This window comes from Apteryx mantelli, chromosome Z (genome assembly GCF_036417845.1).
Source record: "Apteryx mantelli isolate bAptMan1 chromosome Z, bAptMan1.hap1, whole genome shotgun sequence".
In the NCBI taxonomy this organism is placed as follows: domain Eukaryota; kingdom Metazoa; phylum Chordata; class Aves; order Apterygiformes; family Apterygidae; genus Apteryx; species Apteryx mantelli.
The window spans coordinates 33,684,782-33,707,802 of NC_090020.1; the positions used below are offsets into that span (position 1 = coordinate 33,684,782).

The following is a 23,021-nucleotide window of genomic DNA, read 5'->3' on the forward strand; positions in this document are numbered from 1 at the left end:
AGGCATCACTGTTTTCCTCCAAGCTGTTCTCATTGGTACTTAATTGTCTTTATATCTGACTTTTTTAAACCTGAGGAAACATAGACATATGGGTAACAGATGAGTTTCTGGGAAGTAATATTTTGAGAAAAGGATCATTTTGGGTCTAGTGCATCTTATGCAAAGGTTGAGAAGCCTTCCATCAACGTCTGAGGTGTGGAAAGGAGCAGTCTGAATTGCAGTTTAATGTGAATATACCTTTAGACAATGACTCCCTGCAAAAGTCTATTACTGCATAGCCCTAGATTCAAATGCAACCAACATATGAAGTCATTTGTTGGTGATGCATCTTTCTCTGCTTAGTAACTGAATTGTTGTCTTGATTTGTGGTACTAAAGAAACTAATGAATAGATTTTAAAGAGTTAAAACTATTTAACTATTAAAAATCATTAATGATTTATAAAACTATTAAGGGATTCCTAGTGACTCTAGAGCCAATAAAATTATAAAGCTGATTTATTTCTATGTAGTAGCTTCACATTCAGAGACTGAAGGTATAGTTTAGGCTTCTTTTTGCAGATTTTTAACAAAGGTTTTTTTGTTGATGTCTAATAAACTTTCATCACAAATGTGGTCACACGTTCCAAACATTTTTTATTTTACAGCCTGGAAATACTAACATTTAAGTGGTATATAAATCAAGATAGATTGCCTATAGGAAAAGTTTAAAGAGGTTGCTCTTCACTATCCATTTAAAAACAAAAGAAGGGCTCATATTTATAAGATGTAAAATAAAACCAAAGAATAAGAATAAACATCAACTATGTGTTCTTAAGAAATGTTTCCTGCCTAAGATTATGCATAGAAGACATTTAGCTATAAGAAATAATAACAGAAACTGAAAGACTGTCTAACTTGAGTTCTTCTGTATATTAGGGTTTGAAATATGCCCTTAAAAAGCTCCTTATCTTTTCAAAATTTCAGACTGTTCATCCTACCCTGCCTTTTTCTAACCATTTTGTTACTGGATACAATACAGTGATGAATGGTAGGTAGAATTTTCATATTTAAATGAAGTCAAACACAAAAGCTCTTCTGAAACAAAATTATCTTTATTTGTTAAAGTATCTGTATGATGTACAAAGGAAATGACTATAGCTTGCAATACTTAAGGCATAGAGCATTGGGTTTTTTTCTTCCATTGGAAGAACAATGTTTTAAAACTAGAGAATTGTTAGAATGGGACATTAATAGTAGTAATAAAATAATATTAATAAATACTTCACATTCATATAGTCTGAGTTTATAATAATCCAATAATCAAGTTTCACCATTAACTAAATACTTCTTAGTATGCCTTCAGCACACAGGTGGAAGCATCACCTAGTTTACAGGAGAAAAAAAAATTGCATACGACTCATGATGAGGGTTACATGAACCCAGACATATTTCCCTTTGTGCAGTTTCATAGCTGCCAGCAGCAGAGCTCCAGGAGGAAGGGGAGTAGGCAAAAGAATGCAAACGCTGTTTGCTGTAATCTTAGGCCATTAGAATATAGTCTGGTCATTTCCTCCTCTTCTGCTTTCAGATCTACAAAAATATCAACAATAAAATGGTGAACAAGAGTAAAAGGTAAACTGTATAAAATATAAGGATGTTCAACATACTTTGAAACTTCTCCGACATCTCACAGGTACTTAAGTTAAAGGTATCAGCTGTTAAAGCCAATCAAAGAAGCTATTCTCTGGGGGGGAGATGTGAATAGATGTCCCATCAATGATCGTTTGAGGAGCAACTGATAGCACTTATCAGCTCTTGCAGGCATTAATCACAGAATAATCAAAAGTAAATACTCAGCAAAAGCAAGAGCAAGATCTTCACAAGAGGTATGCACTCAAGCCTGCATGGAGCCTTTTAACCCTTCCCTTAACAGGAAGAGCCTCCATTTATAGCCATTAGCACAAGCCGAAAGCAATACCCTCGCTCACATGGGGGGAGAGCAGCTGATTCAATCTGGCACCTTTGCTGCCTCTGAAGCTGAGCTCAGGAGCAGTAAGACTGCTTTTACTGAGCCCAGCCAGGCCTATTAGGTCTTTGCTCCTGTAACAAGCAGCAGTAGGGTTGATTCAGAGTTAACATTCAAGGAAAATCAGCAAGAAAGCATTTAGCTCTTCTGAAGGGTGCTGCTTAGTTGCCACATGTAAGTAGTCAGCAGAGAAGACTTCAAGGCAAAAGTATTTTTGGCTGTGGTTGCAAAGATAGGAATAATTGCTTTTTTAAGCATTTCACATTGCTGGGCTTATATGCTTATTGTGCAGTAGGACATTCCCTGGGGATCTGAGAGGCTCACGTTTTAAAATATGTGTTTTATTCCAAGTGGATGGCAAAACTGAGGAGTTATAGCTTCAGTGCAATGTTCAGATCGCCTCTTCTTTCCCCAAACAAGTCCCTGACAGTTTCCTCAGGTACAAGTAAATCTTTGAAGCTATAAAGGTCTGTTGTTTCCTTACCCTGCTAACCTGTGATGTTAGCACAACTGAAGGAGAAGTTACTGTACAGGATGGGAGCAAGTCACCACAGACAGAGGAGGGCAGGAATGTTTTGTACTGGCTTTGCCCCTGGAGATATGTTAAACTCCTACGAGTCATCGCTTAGGAGTATGAAAATGTAGACGTTACCACTGGACACAAATCAGGGCTTATGACTACACATTTTTGTGCAGTGCGCTCAGTCTTAGAGCTCTATATAAGAATATTTTGGAGATTATCATATGGATCTCAATTCAGACCCATTTTCTGCCATTTGTGGGTTAAGTAACTTATGCAAGATCATGTAAGTTTTCAATACTTTGATTTCTCTAATATAATACTGGTTTGTACTTCTACCTTACCAGCTCAACCTAATGATTTTCAAGTATGGTTAATTCTCTCCAACTTAAGGATTTTTTTATGCTTGGATGTAGCTTAGTTACACAAGTTGTTCTGGTTAAATGGGAAGTCATGGACATATGCAGGTTTGCAGAACAGCAGAAACACTTATCATTGTAATTTTCAATTAAAATGGGGGAATTAGTTTCCAACTGCACAGAAATTTTATAAAGATCTCCAAGTATTTTATGTGATGTACTACGCAAGCGACAGCTCTTCCATTTACTGTCTCACTAATGTATTCTCTTAAGCAAGGTAGGCCACTGCGAAAGTTTAAACAGAGCATATACATGGTCCTCCACCTTTGCAAAAGGCAACTCTGTTAAGCGCAAAACAAAGCAGGGTGATTGAACGTGCTGTCCCTTACCGCAGTTGCCGTGCATGATGTCCGAGAGACAGTGCAGGGTACCGTAGCCACACCGGCACAGCCGACAGCCCCGCAGCACCCAGGCGCCATGGACAACGCTGCCGCAGTTGCTGTCAAGGACAAGGGAGACTTTTTGGGGCATCCCCAATCCCCCACAAAAAATAACCACCTGGAGCAGCTCTGTCCACCTCTGCTTGGTTTGGGTTTGGGTTTTACCTTTGCCGCTCATCGTATTCACAGTATCTGCCGGTGAAATGCTTTTGGCAAGCACAGAAAGTCCCCAGGATGCAGGTCCCTCCGTTTTGGCAACAATGCCTGTTCAGTTTTTTACCTGCAAGACAATATGACCTGTTTTCCCGAGAATTCAGGGGGGCTTCGAACCTCCTCTTTTCCTCACTTGTTCTCTTGGGTTCCTGCAGTTGCCAAAGGATCTTAAGGATGTCTAGTTTTATTGTCTTTAGAGACAATAAAATTAGCTGCCTGTTAGGAGTGTTTGCTCAGTTAAGCCGAGTTTGTTTAGTTAAGGATTAGAAGCAAACTACTAGGGATTACGGGATGGTCAAGAGGCAACGCCTGGCAAGTCCTGCAGAAGCAGCATGGACTCAGGTGAAATATTTTGCTTTGGCGGAGGCAGGTTTCAGTCACACTACGAAACAAGGCTAGTGCTGCTTGTTTTTGAGAGGGGAAGGGGACTTTCCCTCAGCTGTTTCTCAAGTGCCTGGGGCAGAGCTACCAATCTAAATCTTTACGTATCTGCTAGGAAACAAAAATCTGCCCTTGCTTTTTCTGATAGTACTCTTGCCTACAGATATCAAACTGTCTTTTTTCCTGGAAATAAATACTTTTTGGCCGCAAAATATAGCAAATTTTACAAAATGAACAGAATTTAACAAACACTTTGGAAGTCCAAGGGAGCACCCCTTTTTTTAATTCCTAGTATCCTTCTCTATTTTCTATTATCACCATTAAACAGTTTGTAGATAAAAGGTCGAGTTTAAAAGATAAAAAAGATGTAGTTTAAAAGATAAAAAAGATGTAGTTTAAAAGATAAAAGTTCTACCTTAAATCTTTATCACTACTTTGTAAGTGAGCACGAAAATAATTTGAATTGGCTCACCTATAAATTCAACAGGCTGAAATCTGCCAGCCAAGTCAGTGCTCAGGAGAACAGTCAAAGCATTATTGTGATATAATATTTAAAAAAGCAATTTTATGGTTACCTACTCTCTGTAATCCCAGTGAAAGGTACAAATGTCCTGGAATGCTGCTGCTTTCTGCTTTCGTAACTCTGATTCATGTCACTGAGAGTATTTATAACAGTCCCTTCATTTTTAGGCTGTTGCTTTTGTGCTGTGGCATTGACGTTTTCCACATCTTTTTCATGTTCTTCTTTTTCACGGCCTTGACAAGTGCAAATAGGGAAAAGAGGGTAGCTTGTGATGAAGCAATGCTGTAAAGGTACAAGAGAAAGATGGGGGGGGGGAACATGAAATTTTCCTTACCTTTTCCTAAATGAATGGCCTGCCAGACTAGAGTCACAGTAAAAAGAATTCTATTAAAAAAAAAAAAAGGAGATGAAATTGATTTATGGGATGAAGACACACACGCCAAAACAAAAAATGAAAAAAAATGCTTTTTCAAAGCATTAACAACTATTAATATAGTGCATATCATAAAAATTTTATGCCAGCAGTAGTTTGGATTAGCACATCAAAAATCTCAAATTATCTTGGGAAAAAAAATCACAAGGACACGTACATTACATTTTCTTTCAGAAAGCCGCAGATTCCATATATTCGCTAGTTGACAACCAGACCAAACTGCTTCCTCTGTACGTTTCTAGAACACAACTAGGTTGTTACCAGTGAATTACAAAAGCAGCAAAGGCAAGAAGAAAACATCAGCCTTCATGTGATCTGCAGTTCCAGGCACATTTGTCCCAGTCAGTCTCCCGGCCTGGCTGTCTCCCCCAAAAGCACCGCTGAAAGGAAAGGCCTCCTTGGCCAGCGGAGGTACCTGGCAGGGCAGACACCTTACCTAACGTGATGTCCCCGGTGCATTTTTCTAGAGCCCGAAACGCTAGTGAGATCCCTCTGGCAGCTCGTGTGGAGGGTCCTGAGCCCTCACTGCGGGCTCCTGCGCGCAGCAGTCCTCGCACCCTGCGTGGCACCCGGGGAGGCAGAAAGGAGGCTGGAGGACACTTTTCTCTGTCTTTCCAGCCTATGACAGCAGAGAAGAGACATAGCTCCCAGCGGCACCGCTGGCTGAGCCCTGACTGCGGGGCTGAGAGGCAGTGACCACTTCTCTGAACGGGGGTCCCTGGCCTGCCCCTGATTTACATGCCCTGCTGGCAGGGTGGAGCGAGGTGGGAGCAGCTGCTGCTGGGGGGAAACTTAAGGGCCCATGACTGCAAAAAAGCCCAAGCCAGGAGATCTCAGCTCCAAAGCTTATTTGTTAATGTCAGAAAATACACTGATGCCACATACTGCATGGGAAAAGAAAACGGTAAATTCTACAGAACAGAAGTATGTATATAACGAAATTTAAAAAAAAGGGAAAGAAAAGAAAAGCCCCAGTCCTACCTAAATGTCTTGTCTCCAATACAGTTTGCCATAGATGGCTCTAACTATAAGGTTGTATCACTTTGCAGCAAAGAAAATCCTTAGATAGTGCCTGCATTACAGATTTCTATCAGCAGCACTTCAGAAAACAGCATATGATTCTTGATAGAGTTCTGGTATCTTGCAAGAGCCTTTAATATGCTCTTAAAATAACTTTTGAATTTTTTTCCCACGACAGACCCATTAGTGAATATTCCTAGTCTGTGACACCTAAATTAGACCAACCACATGCCCTGAGTGGTGTAGGACCACTCACACAACCTTGCTACGGTTCAGCAGCTCGGACACAAAGACCTACAGCTGGACAGTGGTAAAAGAGCACCTTTGGGCAGCCTTTTTGTGAACTGCTCCCCCAGAGCACGCATTGCCTTTACCTGAGCTGTAACAGGAAAGGGCAGCGATACAACTTTGTTTCATTGGGGGGGGGGGGGGAGAATGTGGAGGAGGGAAGCTTTTACCAAACTTGTGCAAATCAGGGTGGCACAAACTGCAGCTGGGCTAGCATCGCTGTGCGCGCAGCAGGGATATGGGTCAGACCCTCACTGAAGAAACTGCTGTAGTGGCTAAAGACAGTGTGGTCTCTTGCCATTTGTAACTCCCCATGGTTGATGCTTGTCTGCCTTGCCCCATCTAAGCTAATGGTTTGGAAGTTGCAAACACCCCTCATCCAGTTTGGTATAAAGGTTGGTGCAATTTATAGGGAGAACAGTCCAGACTAAGTCAAGTGGCTTTGCAGTGGGGTTGTTCTGAGGATCTATTCCCTCATGTCTCCTGTAGGGACACTAATCTCTGGAGAGGACAGAGGTACATGGCTGGAGACATGAAACTGCTGTTTCTGCAATAAATGCTTGCTGTCTTATGCTAGCTTTAGCGGATACAGCACTCACAGAGAGGGTACAACTGTTGACTGTAATTGATCTAAGCTCAACTATTTTCTGGTAGATGTAGGCTAACTCCTTTAGCTACATGGTAACTTGTTTCACAGTCTATTTTACATTTGTTACCAATTTAAATTGGTTTATCTAAATTTACTTTTGTTCCAGGCTTGCACTGAAGTACCAGATCTTTTGGAATTAAGTGTCTTTGATGTACATTTGTGCGTAACCAGGTAAATGCTCACTGGAAGAATTTTTATGCTTCCACATGTAGTTAAAATATTTAATACAAAGAATGTCATGATAAAAATCACAATATGTTAACACAGGAAGGAATTTTGTTTCTTCTATCTTAAATTGCAATAATTTTGGAGAGACAGGTTAGTCTTTCACTAGTATACTGTCTGCCTCTACCTGCTATGATTCATGAGGACTTCTGAAGTAAACATATGTCGAGGTTTGGGTACTTGCTTAAATCCTATGAAGTGTGTTCAAGTACTGTCACAAGTATAGATGGCTGCCCCAAATTAGGCCTGTAATGTGTTTCACACAAAATGAAAGAGGTGTCAGGTTTGCATGTATTGACAATACGTGCATGTTTTGAGTTTTATCAGAATATGAAAATATTTCTTTAGGTCAAGCACTTCCAATTCAAACGACACTTATTTTAAACTGAGTTCAAGCCTCTATTTTCTTTAGCTGTAAAATACAGTGTTTGGAGTTCAAAAAGAACAGCCATAGTTAAATTACATTTGTTACTCTTTATTGTATCAGGAAGAAAACATTCAGTTTCAACCTGGTCTAGCTGGTAGTATCACTTTAAGTTACAGTCTGCAGACCTGAAGCGCTGTCATTTAGGATCTAGTTTGCTGGTTTTCCCCTCCCCATAGATTGAAGGCAGAAAAAGTAAACAGAGATAAGTAAATACAGGAGCGTCACACTTGCTGAGCTTTTTAATAAATGCAGTGTCAATATAGCTCTCCTGAAGAGCTTTTCTGGGTATCGGATTCCCAGCTCTGTACTGGGGGTAACTTTCAGTGCCAGTAAAGAAATATTGATCAATTTTCACACCCTGTACCATTTGTTTAAGATCAGAAGTCAGCCCTGTAAATGCAAGAGCTAACAGCCTGGGGAGCCATAAAGCACTTGGTAAACATTGCTCGCTGTGATACCTTGCTCCTTTCTTCCTAAAGCCTCTCCAAAAAGGCACACGTATGTGTGGAGAAGAGGTAAATTGCTAGGAGGCCAATGTTGCCCAACTGTCCTATGGAGGCAGGACTGGTGTGATGCTGAGGAAAAGTGCTGCTGCTTACTGTCGACCATATCTACCAGAAAGCTACTGCTTCTGCCCAAGGATTTGAGAGGAGCTGCAGTAAGGAGAGACGCACCTCTCTTATCAGCTTTAAATAAGATAAGAGTGGAGCCAGCCAAAGAGCTGGCCCTGAAAATTTCAGTCAAGCGCTGTGTACATAAGAGATGGTTAAACATCGGTTAAGTATTAGGAGTCTTTAGTGCTGTTAGTTGCTACAGTAGGTCAAGTGGTCTATATGGATAAAGGTGGTAGGAAAACACAGGGGTACTTTATTAGGCAGTATGACCCTCCTTGTGCTCATCCAGGGCATTGTAGCTCCATAACCTACGTCTTCTGGAACTGATGCCCAACGTGTGAGTGGAGGACTACACTGAAGGATAAAGCACAGTTAACAAGTGATGATTTTTGCTGTATTAGTGTTTCATACCAAGCATATTTATGTGTTGATATTCAGTGTTTCTGAGCACTTTGCAGAATCAATAGATGTCTGAGGACCAGAGGCAGCCATAGGTTAAAAAAAAAAAAAAAAAGAAAGAAAGAAAAAGAAATGAGAAAGATGAAAACGCATGTGTCCCTGGCTTTCTGGAAGTTGCATGGGAAAACCTGCTCAGGGGTATGGAAAATCAAATGATGGCTGGTGCGGCCAACATGTCTGCTGACTGGAGAGCTTTAGGTTCCCAAATTCCACTTTAGGACTTGGTCCAGACTGCTAACCAGAGTGGTGCAGTCTTAAATTAGTTATGTAGAATATGGAACAATGGAAAGCAGCTATCTCTTGGGCATTTATTTTTTGGCTTGAGAAACCTGGGAAGCAAAGACTGGGTGAAGTTCAGCTCTCTGTGGAAAGGGCAAAGGTGAGGTGTTCCCACCTGGGTGCTCTCAGGGTGCTTAGCTCATTAATAGCGAGGATGCTGGATGGAAAGACCTAATACTAGGCCAGCCTCAGATTTTTTGTTATTGTTGTCAGCTGCAGCTGCTACATTGAATGTTCTGTTATGTTCTCACAGGACTTTCTCAAGATAGGCTGGCCAGATCGGCTCTTCTACTGTAAGGCATTTTCTGTGGGATCCCTATAGGGGTTGCTTTTGTTACTTCTTTTTCTCAATGTATGTATGAGGTGTAGATATAGGAGTACTCCTTACTGGTTTAAGTGAGTGGTATAAATGCCCTGAGCAGCTTTTCTTATTTCAGGTTAAGAATGGCTTACATTGGACTAGTTTGAATCTGCCAGTAATTGACTTGAGGGAGTAAGAAACAGGAAAATAAGATAATCCATGCAGTGATTGGCATCAGTTTAACTAATCCATAGGTTCATGATCAATGTAAGTGGGGATGAACAGCTGATGCTGATGAAAGCATGAGCCCCTTCTGCCTTGCACTATGGTCTGTCTGCTCCACGGCTTCCCTCACACTGCCAGCAGTGTCTGTGCACCACAAGTGAGCCGGAGCAGGGAGTTTATCTGACTGAAAACTCAGATGGCAAAAAAATGGTTAGTCTCCAGATGGATTATTTCCCTGACACGTTTGCCACATGAATACTAGTGCTGACAGAAGGGGGAAGCAGGAATAAGCAGCTGTGGACACGTGAAGGGCAGCCCCTTTCATCAACAGAGCTGTCCTATACCAAATTAAACTGACTGTGGAATTTGTAAATAGATTTCAGTTCATAAATTTAAATTGTCATTCTCCTCCATAGGAAATAAACCACAGCCTATATATCCACATGATAACGATACCACCTTCTACGTGCTCATCATATTAGCACTGACTAATACAGACAAGTAGAAGAGTTGTCCTGCAGCTCTCTGATGACAGGGATGAAGGGTAGTACAAACAAGATGGGATCTCATCACTAAATGAGAGGAAACAGCTATAGCAGTTGGAGAGAGAACCTTATGCAGATGTGGTACAAAGATGTCATGCCCAAGCAATGCTTTGTCACTGTATATTTATGGAATAAAACCAGCTTTGTAACAGAGCATCCTGTAGATTTTCTTTTTACTGAGTCTAGTGGCTAGTCATTAAACTGAATGAAAAAAATCAATATAATAGTGCAACTGTGTAATGAAAACGAATATATTTCATGTGTCCTGGGTACTGCAAAAGACAATTTATTGTTCTGCTGGGACACGGTGGAAGTGTTATCAGGAAACCCTGGCCATCTTCCTCTGAGGGAAGAGTCCTTTGGCAAATGAACCAATCCCAACACCAAGAGACTCCAAACCTCAGAATTTTTTTTTCTTTTCCAAAAAAATGAAATGATTTATTGAAGAAAGGAGACTACTGAGCAAAGAAGAAGTTTTCCACAATCATTTCATTCAAAGTTTGAAAAGAAAAGATGAGGTTTTAAGTCACCCAAGACTCTGTAGTGAGCCCTAATGTATGTTCACAGGGTCAATACTGTTGAGCTTCTACCACATTTTTGGCTGAATGAACTTCTTCTCCTCCATCATTATACTATCAAGGGAGTGTCCACCATTTGGGTAGCTGTGTGAACATTTCATTTTTAAGAATAGGCTCTTACTAATTGTATAGAGCCTACTGAGAGTCATGTAGTCTTACTGAGGTACCATTTGGGGGACACTTTGTTAGTGCAGTCATGCACTGAAGCTATATCTTTCTTGCAAAATTATCTTAGGTATCTATCTGAAAAACTATCTTTTCCATAAATAAAATGCAATTGCTTGAGTTTAATGGCATATTTTGACCTGGCCTTGTTTGGTGTGGTCAGCTGAAACTGGAGTGAAATTTTCACCCCACCAGTTGATCAACCCTAGCAGTAAAGACAGAAGCAATTCAAAGGTTGAATGGTTGTCAGGCGTCTCCCCTCAGTTTCACCTGGAAATATCAAAGTGTGGCATAGCCTGTTGTTAACAGTTGTTACTACTGCAACTACTGTTGCAGTAGGATATGACCCTAGAAAGCCTACTGGGTTTGTATGGCACGATATTTCATAAAAGCATTTCATAAAAGCCTTGAAGGGACCCAAAACCAGTGGTGGTCCCATAGCCTAATTCAGGGATTAGGACACATATCCCAGACTGCTGTGAATGGAAACTCTGGAACAGATCTTGTCTTTGTCCTTACAACTAGCCAAGAACCCTGGCATTACTTTAGGATGAAACTATGTGTTATAGCTGAGACAATGTAATAGTTTGCCTCTGCTGAAGGGGGTCCTGTGCCCTCCCTTGCACTGGCTCCAGTGGCATTGGGCCCTTTACTCAGCTGAATCCATTTGCTAATCTGGAATAAACCTATCTGCTATTTTTTTGCTGGGTTAGTTTTCTGGCTTAGTGAATTGAATCAGCTCAGCAAGAGGTCCAGCAAGCATCAGAGCTGGCGTGAGGGATGAGGGAAGGGGTGGCTCAGATCCAGGGGCTGAAGGAAAGAGACTGGGAGGATATCTCCTTTTCAGCTTTTATGGGCTATTAGATTACCCTAAACCATAGTGTCTCACTTCACCCTTCTTATTTTTTTTCCTTGAATCCATTGATTCAAATCCAAAGTAGTAGGCAGCATGTATATGTAAAAAAGGCACTTTGCAAAAGTGCATAGGAGTAATGAGATACGTGTAAAAACAGTTATGACACTTCTTGGTGAGTAATCCTTGTAGGCAGCAGGAAGGGCAGGCAAAAATGAGAGATTCAGCAGTTATTTTAATCTGTTGTAATAGTAATTAAATGTCAGTAACAATTAACATATAGACATAATGCGATATAATAATTTGTATTTCTATCAGAAGTAGTTCAGACCTTTCTTTTGTCTCCACTTGATTGCTCCCATTCCCCTGTGCCAGCTCTGGTGTTCACAGAGCCATGCTGGGAGCTAGATTAGAGAACTGGTAAGACTGGAAAAAAATCACTTTTGGTGCATTAGTTTTCAGCCAGATGGGCTCTAGAGTGCTATGATTGCACAGGGAGAGAGCAAAAGTGAACAGCTGGAAGAGGCAGAGGTGATCCAGCCCATTCCTTTTTATGGCAGTATAGCTCTATATGGGATTAAAGTGACTGTAAAACCATGGCCTTAGGGCAAGTTATCAAGACACTGACGACTGCGCAAGCTTTTGCAGCTTTTCAAGGGTGGTGTGATATCTTTCCCAAATTAAGTGTGATGGTTGAAAATCTTAGGAACTGGGAGAGAGAGGTAACATGTTGTTAGCTGGTGGTACCTTGCCTCCATGCAAGGCAGAAGATGCAATGTCCTGCTGAGCTCACAACCTGGAAGCAACAAAGCTTTGACTTCCAGCTCAGCCCTGGCCCAACCATCCAAAATGTGCTGTATGTGCCACCATTCGCAGATGGCTTGTGCTCCAGCTTGCTTTTCCACAAGAGTGTACTGAAGGACCAGCAGAATTTCTGCCATTACAGTAGGTTAAGGTCTGCTCCATGCTGGCTGGGGAGCTGTTTGAACTGAACTGGAGCTGTGTAGGTGGGCATCTCTAAAATACATCTGTAAACTAGAGTGAGCACACTTGGAACGATGCTTGGGAAAAGCTGCATTTGTCAAAAGAGGCCAATGTTTAATATCTTAATCTAGGCACTCAGAATGGAGAGTGCCATATCAAAAGACAGTTTTGAAAGTTTTTAGCCTGTGGATGTTAGAGGCAGTCTGTGAACTGCTGAGAACACAAAAAAATCCCCTGATAAACATCGAACTAGAAACCTCATGAGTGAGAAATATAAGGATGGTTTTAAGTAGTTAGATCAGACCCAGGGCTACAGAATGAAAGGTGCCGTCACTCTGTCAGCAACAGGTAGCTTCAGTGTGCGGGAGAGCTCTGCGCCAGCCACGGGATTAAAAGGTTGGATGGCAAAAGTGACAGCGGGATATCTACAGATAGGGTCATGCTCTTAGGGAAAGAGCAAATCTCTGCATATGCTCGACTTGGAAATTAGTCTTGTGAGATCACTTTTGGTTTTAGGTAGAGTGATTAGAGATTTAAGAAAAAGTGATTGGTGTTGTTTCCATCTTTTTTCACTGAGCTTAATAACCGGCAGCAAGCTTATAATTGTGTTTGTGCTTACACTGTTACATGGTATTTCTGAAATGTTTTAAGGTCAGCATGATGAAGTATCATTACAAAAGTATAGTCTGTTTGCTCTATGAGCAGACTCTCATTTCAGTAATTCATAGCAATACAACTTTTCAGGGTAAAATGGACCTGCTTTAACCACCTCCCCAAATCTTTCTAACTTGCATGATTTTTCTTACATGAATATCTCAGTAAAAGTTAGTGTGCTATGATTCACACAAAGTCCTTTCGGTCATTTGATTTAAACAGAGTCCTGGGCTTAATCTTTGGTTTATATTGGTTTATACCAATCTGATAGCCTTCTCTGATGGAATGACTGGCTGGGTAGATGAGGGGAGAGCAGTGGATGTTGTCTACCTAGACTTCAGCAAGGCTTTTGACACTGTCTCCCATAGCATCCTCATAGACAAGCTCAGGAAGTGTGGTTGGACAGTGAGGTGGATTGAGAACTGGCTGAATGGCAGAGCTCAGAGAGTTGTGATCAGCGGTGCAGAGTCTAGCTGGAGGCCTGTAGCTAGCGGTGTCCCCCAGGGGTCAGTACTGGGTCCAGTCTTGTTCAACTTCTTCATCAGTGACCTGGATGAAGGCACAGAGTGCACCCTCAGCAAGTTTGCCGACGATACAAAACTGGGAGGAGTGGCTGATATGCCAGAGGGCTGTGCTGCCATTCAGAGAGACCTGGACAGGCTGGAGAGGTGGGCGGAGAGGAACCTCATGAAGTCCAACAAAGGCAAGTGCAGGGTCCTGCACCTGGGGAGGAATAACCCCATGCACCAGTACAGGTTGGGGGTTGACCTGCTGGAAAGCAGCTCTGCGGAGAAGGACCTGGGAGTGCTGGTGGACACCAAGTTAAGTATGAGGCAGCAATGTGCCCTTGTGGCCAAGAAGGCCAATGGTATCCTGGGTTGCATCAGGAAGAGTGTTGCCAGCAGGTCGAGGGAGGTGATTCTCCCCCTCTACTCAGCCCTGGTGAGGCCCCATCTGGAGTACTGCGTCCAGTTCTGGGCTCCCCAGTACAAGAGGGATGTGGCACTACTGGGGCAAGTCCAGCAAAGGGCTACAAAGATGATTAGGGGACTGGAGCATCTCTCTTATGAGGAAAGACTGAGAGAGCTGGGCCTGTTTAGCCTGGAGAAGAGAAGGCTGAGAGGAGATCTTATCAATGTGTACAAGTATCTGAAGGGAGGGTGTCGAGAGGATGGGACCAGACTCTTTTCAGTGGTGCCCAGCGACAGGACGCGAGGCAACGGGCACAAACTGAAACACAGGCAGTTCCATCTGAACATGAGGAAAAACTTTTTCACTGTGAGGGTGACAGAGCACTGGAACAAGTTGCCAGAGAGGTTGTGGAGTCTCCTTCTCTGGAGATATTCAAAACGCGCCTGGATGCAATCCTGTGCAATGTGCTCTAGGTGACCCTGCTTGAGCAGGGGAGTTGGACTAGATGATCTCCAGAGGTCCCTTCCAACCTCAGCGATTCTGTGATTCTGTGATATAGATATTCTGGTACGTGAACTGATTTGTACAGAGTCCGGTGGGAGTATCTGTAGGAATAAAGTTATCTGCGTGTCTAAGGCATGCTGTCTTGCACAGTCAGTTAAAGAGTCTTCTCATGCTGTTCATTGACATACATTTGGTTAACTACTAAGCGTCTGCAAACTGTAAAGCTTTCTCTTTTCCTTTTAAGCTTGGCTATATGACGAAGAAAAGAAACAGTGGCTAGTGAAATGACTGGTGAGAAAATCATGACAAACTTTGCTTAATGGTATTTGTTTTTTTGGACAGCAAAGATATATTGTAGAAACCTAATGCAGAGAAACCCAGAGAAACCTGTTTACTCTGCAGGTTAGGCGTGATTAACACTAGCTTGATGGGACAGTGACTACAGCAGGAACTGGTGGTTACAGCGGGGATGCTTTTAGAGCACTTCCCTGAAGACAAGAGTGTAGAAATAATGTGAGTCAAGTAAAAAGGCATATTGTGAGCAGTTATATAATAGTGTGACTGCTTTATCATCAACCGTATTATGTCCTGAGGAAGAAGTCAGGATTGGTAAATCGATAGGAAGACTTCTCTGGAACACAAACTTTACTTGATAGTAAAGACTATGAAGGGCACAAAACAGGGTGGCAGCTGCAGTTTCACATTGTGATATACGTATCTATATGCATGCATATGTCACTTTTTTGACAGAAAAGCTGATTTTTTTATGAGCTTCTTGCCCTGCTTCTCCTCCCACAGATTACCGTCTTCTTAGTTACGCTGACTGCATTGTTCACGTCATCATTCAAACCAGAACAGTGGAAAGATTCAAGTCTCCAATTATTTCGTTCAAACCCGGTCATTTTACAGATCAAACATAGTGGGCAGCCTCACAAATAGTTGAACTGATATAACTATATTTAAATGAAACCTTTGTCTGGGTGCTCAGATCCTCTGAATATGGTGCACCTGAATGACTGAAGAATAAAACTGTAAACTAATGCAAGCCCAGTGATTTCCAGCAGTGTTCACTTGTAACCCTTTTAAAGAGGTAGAAAAGGATTGAACCAATTTAATAGATTTCCACTATGTCTTGAGCCTTCAAGCAATATAGGGGCCTGAAATGAGAACCCAGTGTATATGTATTTTGTTAACCCAATATTGTTTGGTTACAAATGAAACGAGACAATTGGGGAATTCTAGTTAGCAGTAAACTTCATTCCAACCAATGACAGTAGAGGAAATATCTGCAAATTTGAGTGAAGTTTATAGCTTGAGATAAATAAATGTTTAACATTTATGGTGAAACTTGGCTTAGCTTAATTCATTTAAACTGGCACTTAATAGATGCTTTGGGAACACTTATAAAATCTACCATTTCCTCTGCTAAATCTTCTTATTTTTACAGGGGCACAGATTTCCAGAGGATTATGACAGTTCATCATTTGGAAAACTGCCCTTCATTTCCACACATAAAAATTGACAAGAAAAAAATACTTTCCTCTATTAGCCAATTGTCCTGATGTTTCTCTAGTGGTATAAAACTTCTTTCACAGTTCTAGCCCTGGCTATGTGTGTATTCACAACAGATTAAATCTGTTTAATAGAATAGATTCTGTTTGTGAGGAAAAGTAGGAACATTTGTGGGAGATGAGTGCACACCTGGGGCTAGGTAAGAGGGGGCCATGTAGTCATGGTACCTCCTTCGATACAGACATGTTGTATCGCCTGGTGCTGGTGTTTGTGCTGGTAGGGTTAACATCACCAAAGTGCTCCTACCTTTGGATCCCACAGCAATAAATCTGTATTTGCTTATGCACCTATGTGTCATATATGGTTTTAGCAAATTTATGACTGCCATCTATAAACTCCTGAGAAACCCCCAGTAAGCTAATTTGCAAATCAGATCCAGAGCTACATGAACTAATGATTAGTCTAGCACTGCTTTGTGGCTGTGAAATATTTTAACATCCTGATAATGATCTGATCAAACGCCCACCCATGTGCACCTGACCTTGACCGACTACATCAGAATAATTTCTGTGTGTGTCCTGTTTTCACCAGGATTTTACTTTGAGAGAATCGTCTCCAGGTACCTTGGGTTTTACCTAAAGATACCACAAATAAACATCCACTATGGGGATGGACTATACCCTTTTGTTACCCCTGTGCAGGGCTCGGAAGTTGTTCTTTCTGCACATATTGAGCAACAACATGAGTTTGCTTTGCTCCACATGCATAAGTGAGCAGAAGATCAGGATCATTTTGCTTTTGTACCCCTTCGTGCACCGAGTGAGTCGGGAGACTGGCAGGCATTTATCCTGGTGGTTGAAAGTTCAACAGGACGTCCTGCGTCTAACATCTGCACCAGTCAACACAATTTGCATTTTACATTTCTCCTGGCCGTTACCACTGCTCGGTTTGAGGGCTGTCTGCCGCCTTGGCTAGGATGCTGTTGGGATAGATGCAACCAAATAAGAAAGTCTCTGCTCCAAAAAGCTCACTAGTTACTTAGCTTAACTCCTAGCTTCATGGTTTTAAGTTAACTAAGGAGAAAAGGGAAATGAGTAACTGCCTGTCAAAGCACTAATCTACTAATGACTTCTACTCCTTGATAAGCCTGATGTTCAGTTTGGACATTTTGCCTTCTCTTACACTGAATCTCTCTGTTCTTCTCTCTCCCTCAGACTTGGCCCAGTGCGAGTCTGACTCTTCATTAGGAGCTGATGCTTTTGCAGCATTAAGAGATCTGGGGAAGAGCCTATGACCCTCTGCTCTGCAGATCAAAGGGCCACAACAATATCTCATTTCATCTGGAGCAAGGGCCCCTCAATGAACCATGCCACATCTGCTCCCTTCCATTCACTCTGTCGCTCTGCTGCTAGCAGGAGAGTTTTATATATACATTAATGTGACAGGGATACCAAGCAGTTCACTTAAAACATATTTTTGGGAGGTGATATTAGAAGGTTCTCCCTAAGGGTTTTTCTGCTGCTCTACAGACTTTGCATACTACCCTTCTCCCCAGACTGTGAACAGACTCTGTGTGGATAAATTGCCATCTTAGAAAGAACATCTCTAGAAACTTTTAGCTATGGGTTGCAATATTAGGCAATAAGAGTCGTCTAATGAAGAAATAACACTTTTTTGGGGGGGAGCACTTTATTAAAGCATTGACAAAAAATGGAAAATATTGTACACCCCACAAAAGGGAGGCTTGAGAAGCCAGAGTGACAAAATATAAACCACATACCGTACTGTTATATACACTGCTTACAGCTCACCTTTCTGTTTTTGATATTACATGGTGCTCAGACCACACACAGGGCAATACTAGCATGGGTGGCATTAATGCCACAGGCTTATTTTACCACAGCATTTTACTGTGCTTCAAGACAATTCTGAAAGGCTAAATTAGCTGGCACGATGCTACTACTGCATAACAGGGATTGAATCTGAGCATTACATTGCTGCAAAGTGGTGGCCAGCCTGAGCATGAAACAACTCCATCCTAGAGATCAGTGAAATCATGAGCTACAGCAACCTCCCACCTTCTACCCCAGCTTGACAGTCTGTCTTGTAACACCTCCCTGTGATCTAGTACAGAAAAGGTAGGTAGATGAGTAAAAGATTTTGCATCAGAGCTTATTTTTTGGTGTCATCACTTTCCCCATCTATCTTACTGCATAAGCCTTACAAGCACTTGAGTAGCCTGTCTGAGAGGGTGGCATGCCTTGCGGTGGAGACTGGAGGAAAGGGACAGAGAGGTGGCAATACTGTAAGGTGGTATCGCTTCTGAATGGGGAATTGAACCTCTAGTCAGGAACAGGGGAGCAAAAAATTGCAACTATATTGGAAAATGGTTTGCTGTCAAAAATTCAAATACAGGATTGGTTATATTGTTTTTAAAGCAAAGACCTACTTTCAGTAAAGCTTATTCTGTTAAACTTATATGATGTCAGAAAGTGTCCACTCCCAAGTGTCCACTTAACAAAAAGACTTATCTACGGGTGCAAAGAAAACAATTAAAATGCTCCGTCTTTATGCCAGGCTGAATTTCTGGGCTTGCAAAGAAGCAGCCTCAAGCAACCGCTCTGCTAGGCTAACAACGAAGGTGCACTCCTGTAACTACGGCTGGGTGGAAATGTTGACAAATTGGAAAAGGCCTGATGTCCAAATGAGAGGCTGTGGAAACGTATCGTTTTGACAGAGCATTGTTCAGAAACAGGTACTCACCTTCAGAAAAGAGGAATAACTTGACAGTTGTAGCTCTCAGTGGGGATTTGTGAGACCCAGGTTTGAATTCCTAGTTTTTCTGTTTTAGCCTAAGGAGCTGACTTGGGTTTTCACAAAAACCTAATTTGAGTGTCCTAGCCCAAAGAATATCAGTTATTTTAAAGCCTATCTCTGTTCATTTGTTTCTGCCTTCCTCTCTCTTTGCGTCTAGTGGGTTCTCTTTTTATTTTTGCAAAAAAAATTTAAAAAATCCTTGGCTTTATCTTGATGCAAAGCAGGAAGTTGTTTTACATCTCAATGTTTGCAGGACAGGGAATCAATTTTCTGCCTAGCTCTGTCTGGAGCGTAATTATAGCAATTTTAATATCCTTAGCTTTAATTCTTATTATTGATCCCATTATTGACCAATGTCTGCTTGTTATTGCGTAGATGCAGGCAAAGAGACTGGTAGAAAATAACGCTTGTCAGGTGGCCATCAATTAATTTTTTTCTATTCCAAAATGAGAAGGAAGGAGGACCCTCAGTGTTTCCACAGCAAAAATCCCAACCATTCCTGTTCTTTTCGCAATCTCAAATGACTATCTTTGCTCTTCACTTGGCTGCAAACATTTTCTAGCTTTCTACACTCTCACATTCCAATCAGGTGGCTTAAAAATCTGTCGTGGCCAAAAAAGTGAGAATTAGGGGCAGCATAAAGCAGAAAGCAAAGCGCCATGCCCATTTTGAATTCAGGATGCACTGAAAAGCCAGCAAGAGGCACTGTACTAACCGCAATTATTTCCACATTGGGTTTGATTTTGCTTTTCAGATGCTGCATTTGTGTTAACTCCTCTGCTTGTGGGCTGCAGAAATTGGAGGTGTTTGGAGGGGGGACGCAGCCCCTCAGCCTGTGGACTTGTACCTCACGTGAAGTCCACTCCTGGGCTTCTTGTCACGGCAGAGCATGGACAGCAACTTGTGCGCATTATTTCTTCTGCACGATCACCATAAGGAAAACTTCTCCCTTAGCTCTGCTTTTGTCTGCTTGGTTTATTGTTGTCAAAAATCACCATGATGATGATTTTGCTGTGTCCACATATGCAGTTGTGACAGACAGGCATTTGACTGCTGTGCAGAGTTCCTCTGCTGAGTTGATCGAAGCAAGCTCTTCTCACAGAAAGTAACTGTCTCATAACTATCTCATAGAAAGCAACTGTTGGCATAGGGGCAGAAATGTTTTTTGTTTTTTTTCCCTCTCATTTTATTCTGACAGAACTATCTAATGCAAATCAGGAGAAATTATCTCATTAATAGCTAGCAATACCATGTCAAGGTACTCACACGTGCGGTGGAAGTGAGGGGCTTTGCAGGCAGTGTCTTGTGGATGCAATGAGCTGTACAAAAAGAGTCCAGGCCATATCTGGGTGCGGATTTGCAGGAAGGGTAATTTTTGCTGGCCTCAGTTTGGCATTGCTGCCAGTTGTTTTTTCCAATAGTTACGTGCAGGTGTGGGAGGTGGAGGAAGGTAAGCTGTAGAGTAGCACAGCACCTAAAGAAGTGCAGTTCTCTCAGGTAATCCCTATACTTGGAAAAGATGTGCAGAGTCTTGCCTCTATTTGTGCTGGGGCTGTATATGGCCCTGGCTTTGTATGTAGTTTCGAGAGAGCCAGGAATGATGCCTGCACTGTAAATACAGGAACAGTTACGAGCCACAGCTCAAACATGTGGCTCGAGCCAGTGCAGTTGAAGTTTTTACTCAAGGTACCAGGACATAACAAATTGTGAAAAACAAAAGCAACTTTGAACTTTCTTCAGAAACCACATGATAAAATACAGGATGAAATAATAATGAAAAACAACAGAAGCTGTCAGGGGAAACAAGGGATGGTGTTTGGTTGGAGGTTTAGAAAAAAGGCTTAAAAAAAGCCCACAGGCAATGAAATGAAATCTAATCTGTTTCCCTCTCTGCAGGGCTCCAGGACTGGAGTGTAATCTCTATTACTGTCATATTGCTTTCTAAGGATAAAGTTTTAAAACTAACTCTTGTTAATTAGTTTGTTTATTTTGCAACCACCAGGCTTCTTCATTCGCATCATGAAAGAACTGTCATGTGCTCTGTTGCACAGTTTGGGGTGTCTGTGTAAGTGTGTGCACGCACATGCTCAAGGAGCTTTACTGCTATTGGTAAATAAACTTCCAAAAAGCTGGAAATCCAGGTTCAGTTCATATTTGCATTTGCGTATTTGGGAAAGAGTGGAAAAAAGTCTTCCTTAAGATCAGCATTTTTGATTTCAAAATTTTTTCCTTTTAGGTGTTGTTTGAGCAAAACAGAAAAATGACAAGTACTGAGGATGGGGGGAAGAAGGAAACTTAGGGAATCTTGCTAGAAATTTGGAAAGCTTGTATTCAAGCCCAACCAAGCAATAGATCAAACTTTACTTCCACAATTGGTACTTTACTTGGCAGTGTATAGGGGTCTTTTCATTTTTCACCAGGTAAAGAAAGAAGTGCAATAAAAATTTTGCAATAAGAAATTGCAAAGTCTTGGGACTTCTTTGAAACATGTCTGTTGTTTTCTAGCTGACTCTTTTGGGGATGAATGGGGACAGGCTCCAGGATGAAGTGAGCAGTCTCTTGCACTGGGCTTTTCTCCTTGCCCCTTCAGCTCTGACCCTGCTTTTTGTAGGAGATAGTGTGAACTGAGAGGGAGCTCAGCGTGGACAGAGAGAGGAGACGAAGACAGCAGGAAATGTGCTGCCCCATGCAGATTTTGTAGAACCTTTGAGCCTGATCTATGCTACCAAGGCTTATTAGCAAAACTTGTCGCTTGTTGTAATAGCCTTCATACCCCTACTTGGGCACTCAGTTAAAAAATCTGAATTCACCAGGCTCTGGAGCAGTATAAACTCCACCCATATAGCTCTATACAGACAATGACTTGTCAAGCACTTCACTATCTAATCCATTATTACCTTGAAGATGGGGACACCACAGATCTCAGGGTTGATTAATGATACATTTTCCCCCCTAAATCCATTCAAATTAAATAGCTATAAAATGCACATTACCTTTGATTACCTAGCATTTACTGTGAGGTACAGACAGGCTCATGTGTGAACTATTACCTTATGCTATCAAAAAAATTACTCTCTTTTTTTTTCACCGGAAGGCAGTGAACAACATATTCACCACAGAATCAGAACAAGAATGTGTCCAATTACTGTGAAAGAGCTAGCACATGGGTATTTGCTACGTTGTGTTCAGCGTGCCTGTATTTTGGTGTGGGAAATCAATACCCAAAGTAAAAGCACAGTGAGCGTGAAATGCTTGGGACACACTGGCCCATCCATGCAGTGCGTCCAGGGTATATAGAAGAAAAGCTCCCTATAGTGCATACATGTCATGAATAATGCATCTGTGTGTATGTTTATTTAGGACTTCTGTATCTCAAGGAGTCCTGTTGGTGCTACTGCTCCAGCTGGGCTATTAATGAAATATTCAGTAAAATGCCCCAAGCTTGCAACACCAGTTTGCCCCTTCAGAGGCCAGGGTGCTGCTTGGATGTCCCTTCTGGCTGAACGTCTCCCAGCAGCTCATCTGTTGGGGCTTCAGCTGCAGCTCCTGCTAGATCTTGTCCTGCTGCCTTGCCTGGTGAAGAGGACCTAGACTTCCCGACACAGGGAAAGAGACAAATGGCTTTCTGTTAGATGCCTGCAAAAATAAAGAAATCTGTGCTAATAATGCAAAAGAATAAATGGGTGTCAAGAACAAGGAGCCATTGGAGGGTTATTAGAAGCCACAAAAAGGCAAAATGTCTGTTTTCAGCTTCTCTTTCTCACCAGTCTGAAAGCTGCAATCTGCTTCTGTTAGTGCCTACAGGAATACAATTGAGACGCTTTGTTTGCTCGACAGGAAAGGAAGTGGAGACAAAAAGGCAATTAACTTACATTTTTAAATACCAGAGGTTACTGAAGGACATTTAATACTATTGTGCTTAATTTGCTCCTGTAAGTAACACATAGAGCTTGGGTGTTCAGAGAGTGTCCCTGGCTAACTTCTGCTTCCATCTCATAAGCTGTGTTGGGCTTGAGACTCATCCATGGGAGTTTTGTGCGCTTCCTTTCTGAATTTTTCACTGATAAGGGTTATTATTATCAGAGCTGTAGAGGGCAGGTGGCTGGAGACATATTCTAGCCTTTTCTCAGCCTGA

General features: G+C 41.8%; 1 protein-coding gene across 1 annotated transcript; it reads right to left on the reverse strand.

Annotated features, from left to right (window-relative positions):
* Nucleotides 1-1,445: 1,445 nt before the first annotated feature.
* LOC106493172 (cryptic protein-like) lies at nt 1,446-15,459 on the reverse strand. The gene is made up of 7 exons (XM_067316055.1): nt 15,361-15,459; nt 5,312-5,367; nt 4,777-4,826; nt 4,499-4,675; nt 3,491-3,605; nt 3,275-3,384; nt 1,446-1,570 (listed from the first exon to the last, which is right to left on the reverse strand). Exons 1-7 carry the CDS (start codon nt 15,457-15,459, stop codon nt 1,446-1,448), a joined length of 732 nt encoding a protein of 243 aa, XP_067172156.1.
* Between the last annotated feature and the right edge of the window lie 7,562 nt (nt 15,460-23,021).

What these genes read in the sequence shown, in the direction of transcription:
- LOC106493172 (XM_067316055.1), bottom strand. Translation starts at nt 15,459, where the DNA reads ATGACCGGGTTTGAACGAAATAATTGGAGACTTGAATCTTTCCACTGT. An exon ending in TCAGCGTAACTAAGAAGACG is followed by an intron (nt 5,368 to 15,360) that starts GTAATCTGTGGG and finishes ACGAGCTGCCAG; the next exon opens with AGGGATCTCACTAGCGTTTC. An exon ending in CATCATGCACGGCAACTGCG is followed by an intron (nt 1,571 to 3,274) that starts GTAAGGGACAGC and finishes ATATTTTTGTAG; the next exon opens with ATCTGAAAGCAGAAGAGGAG.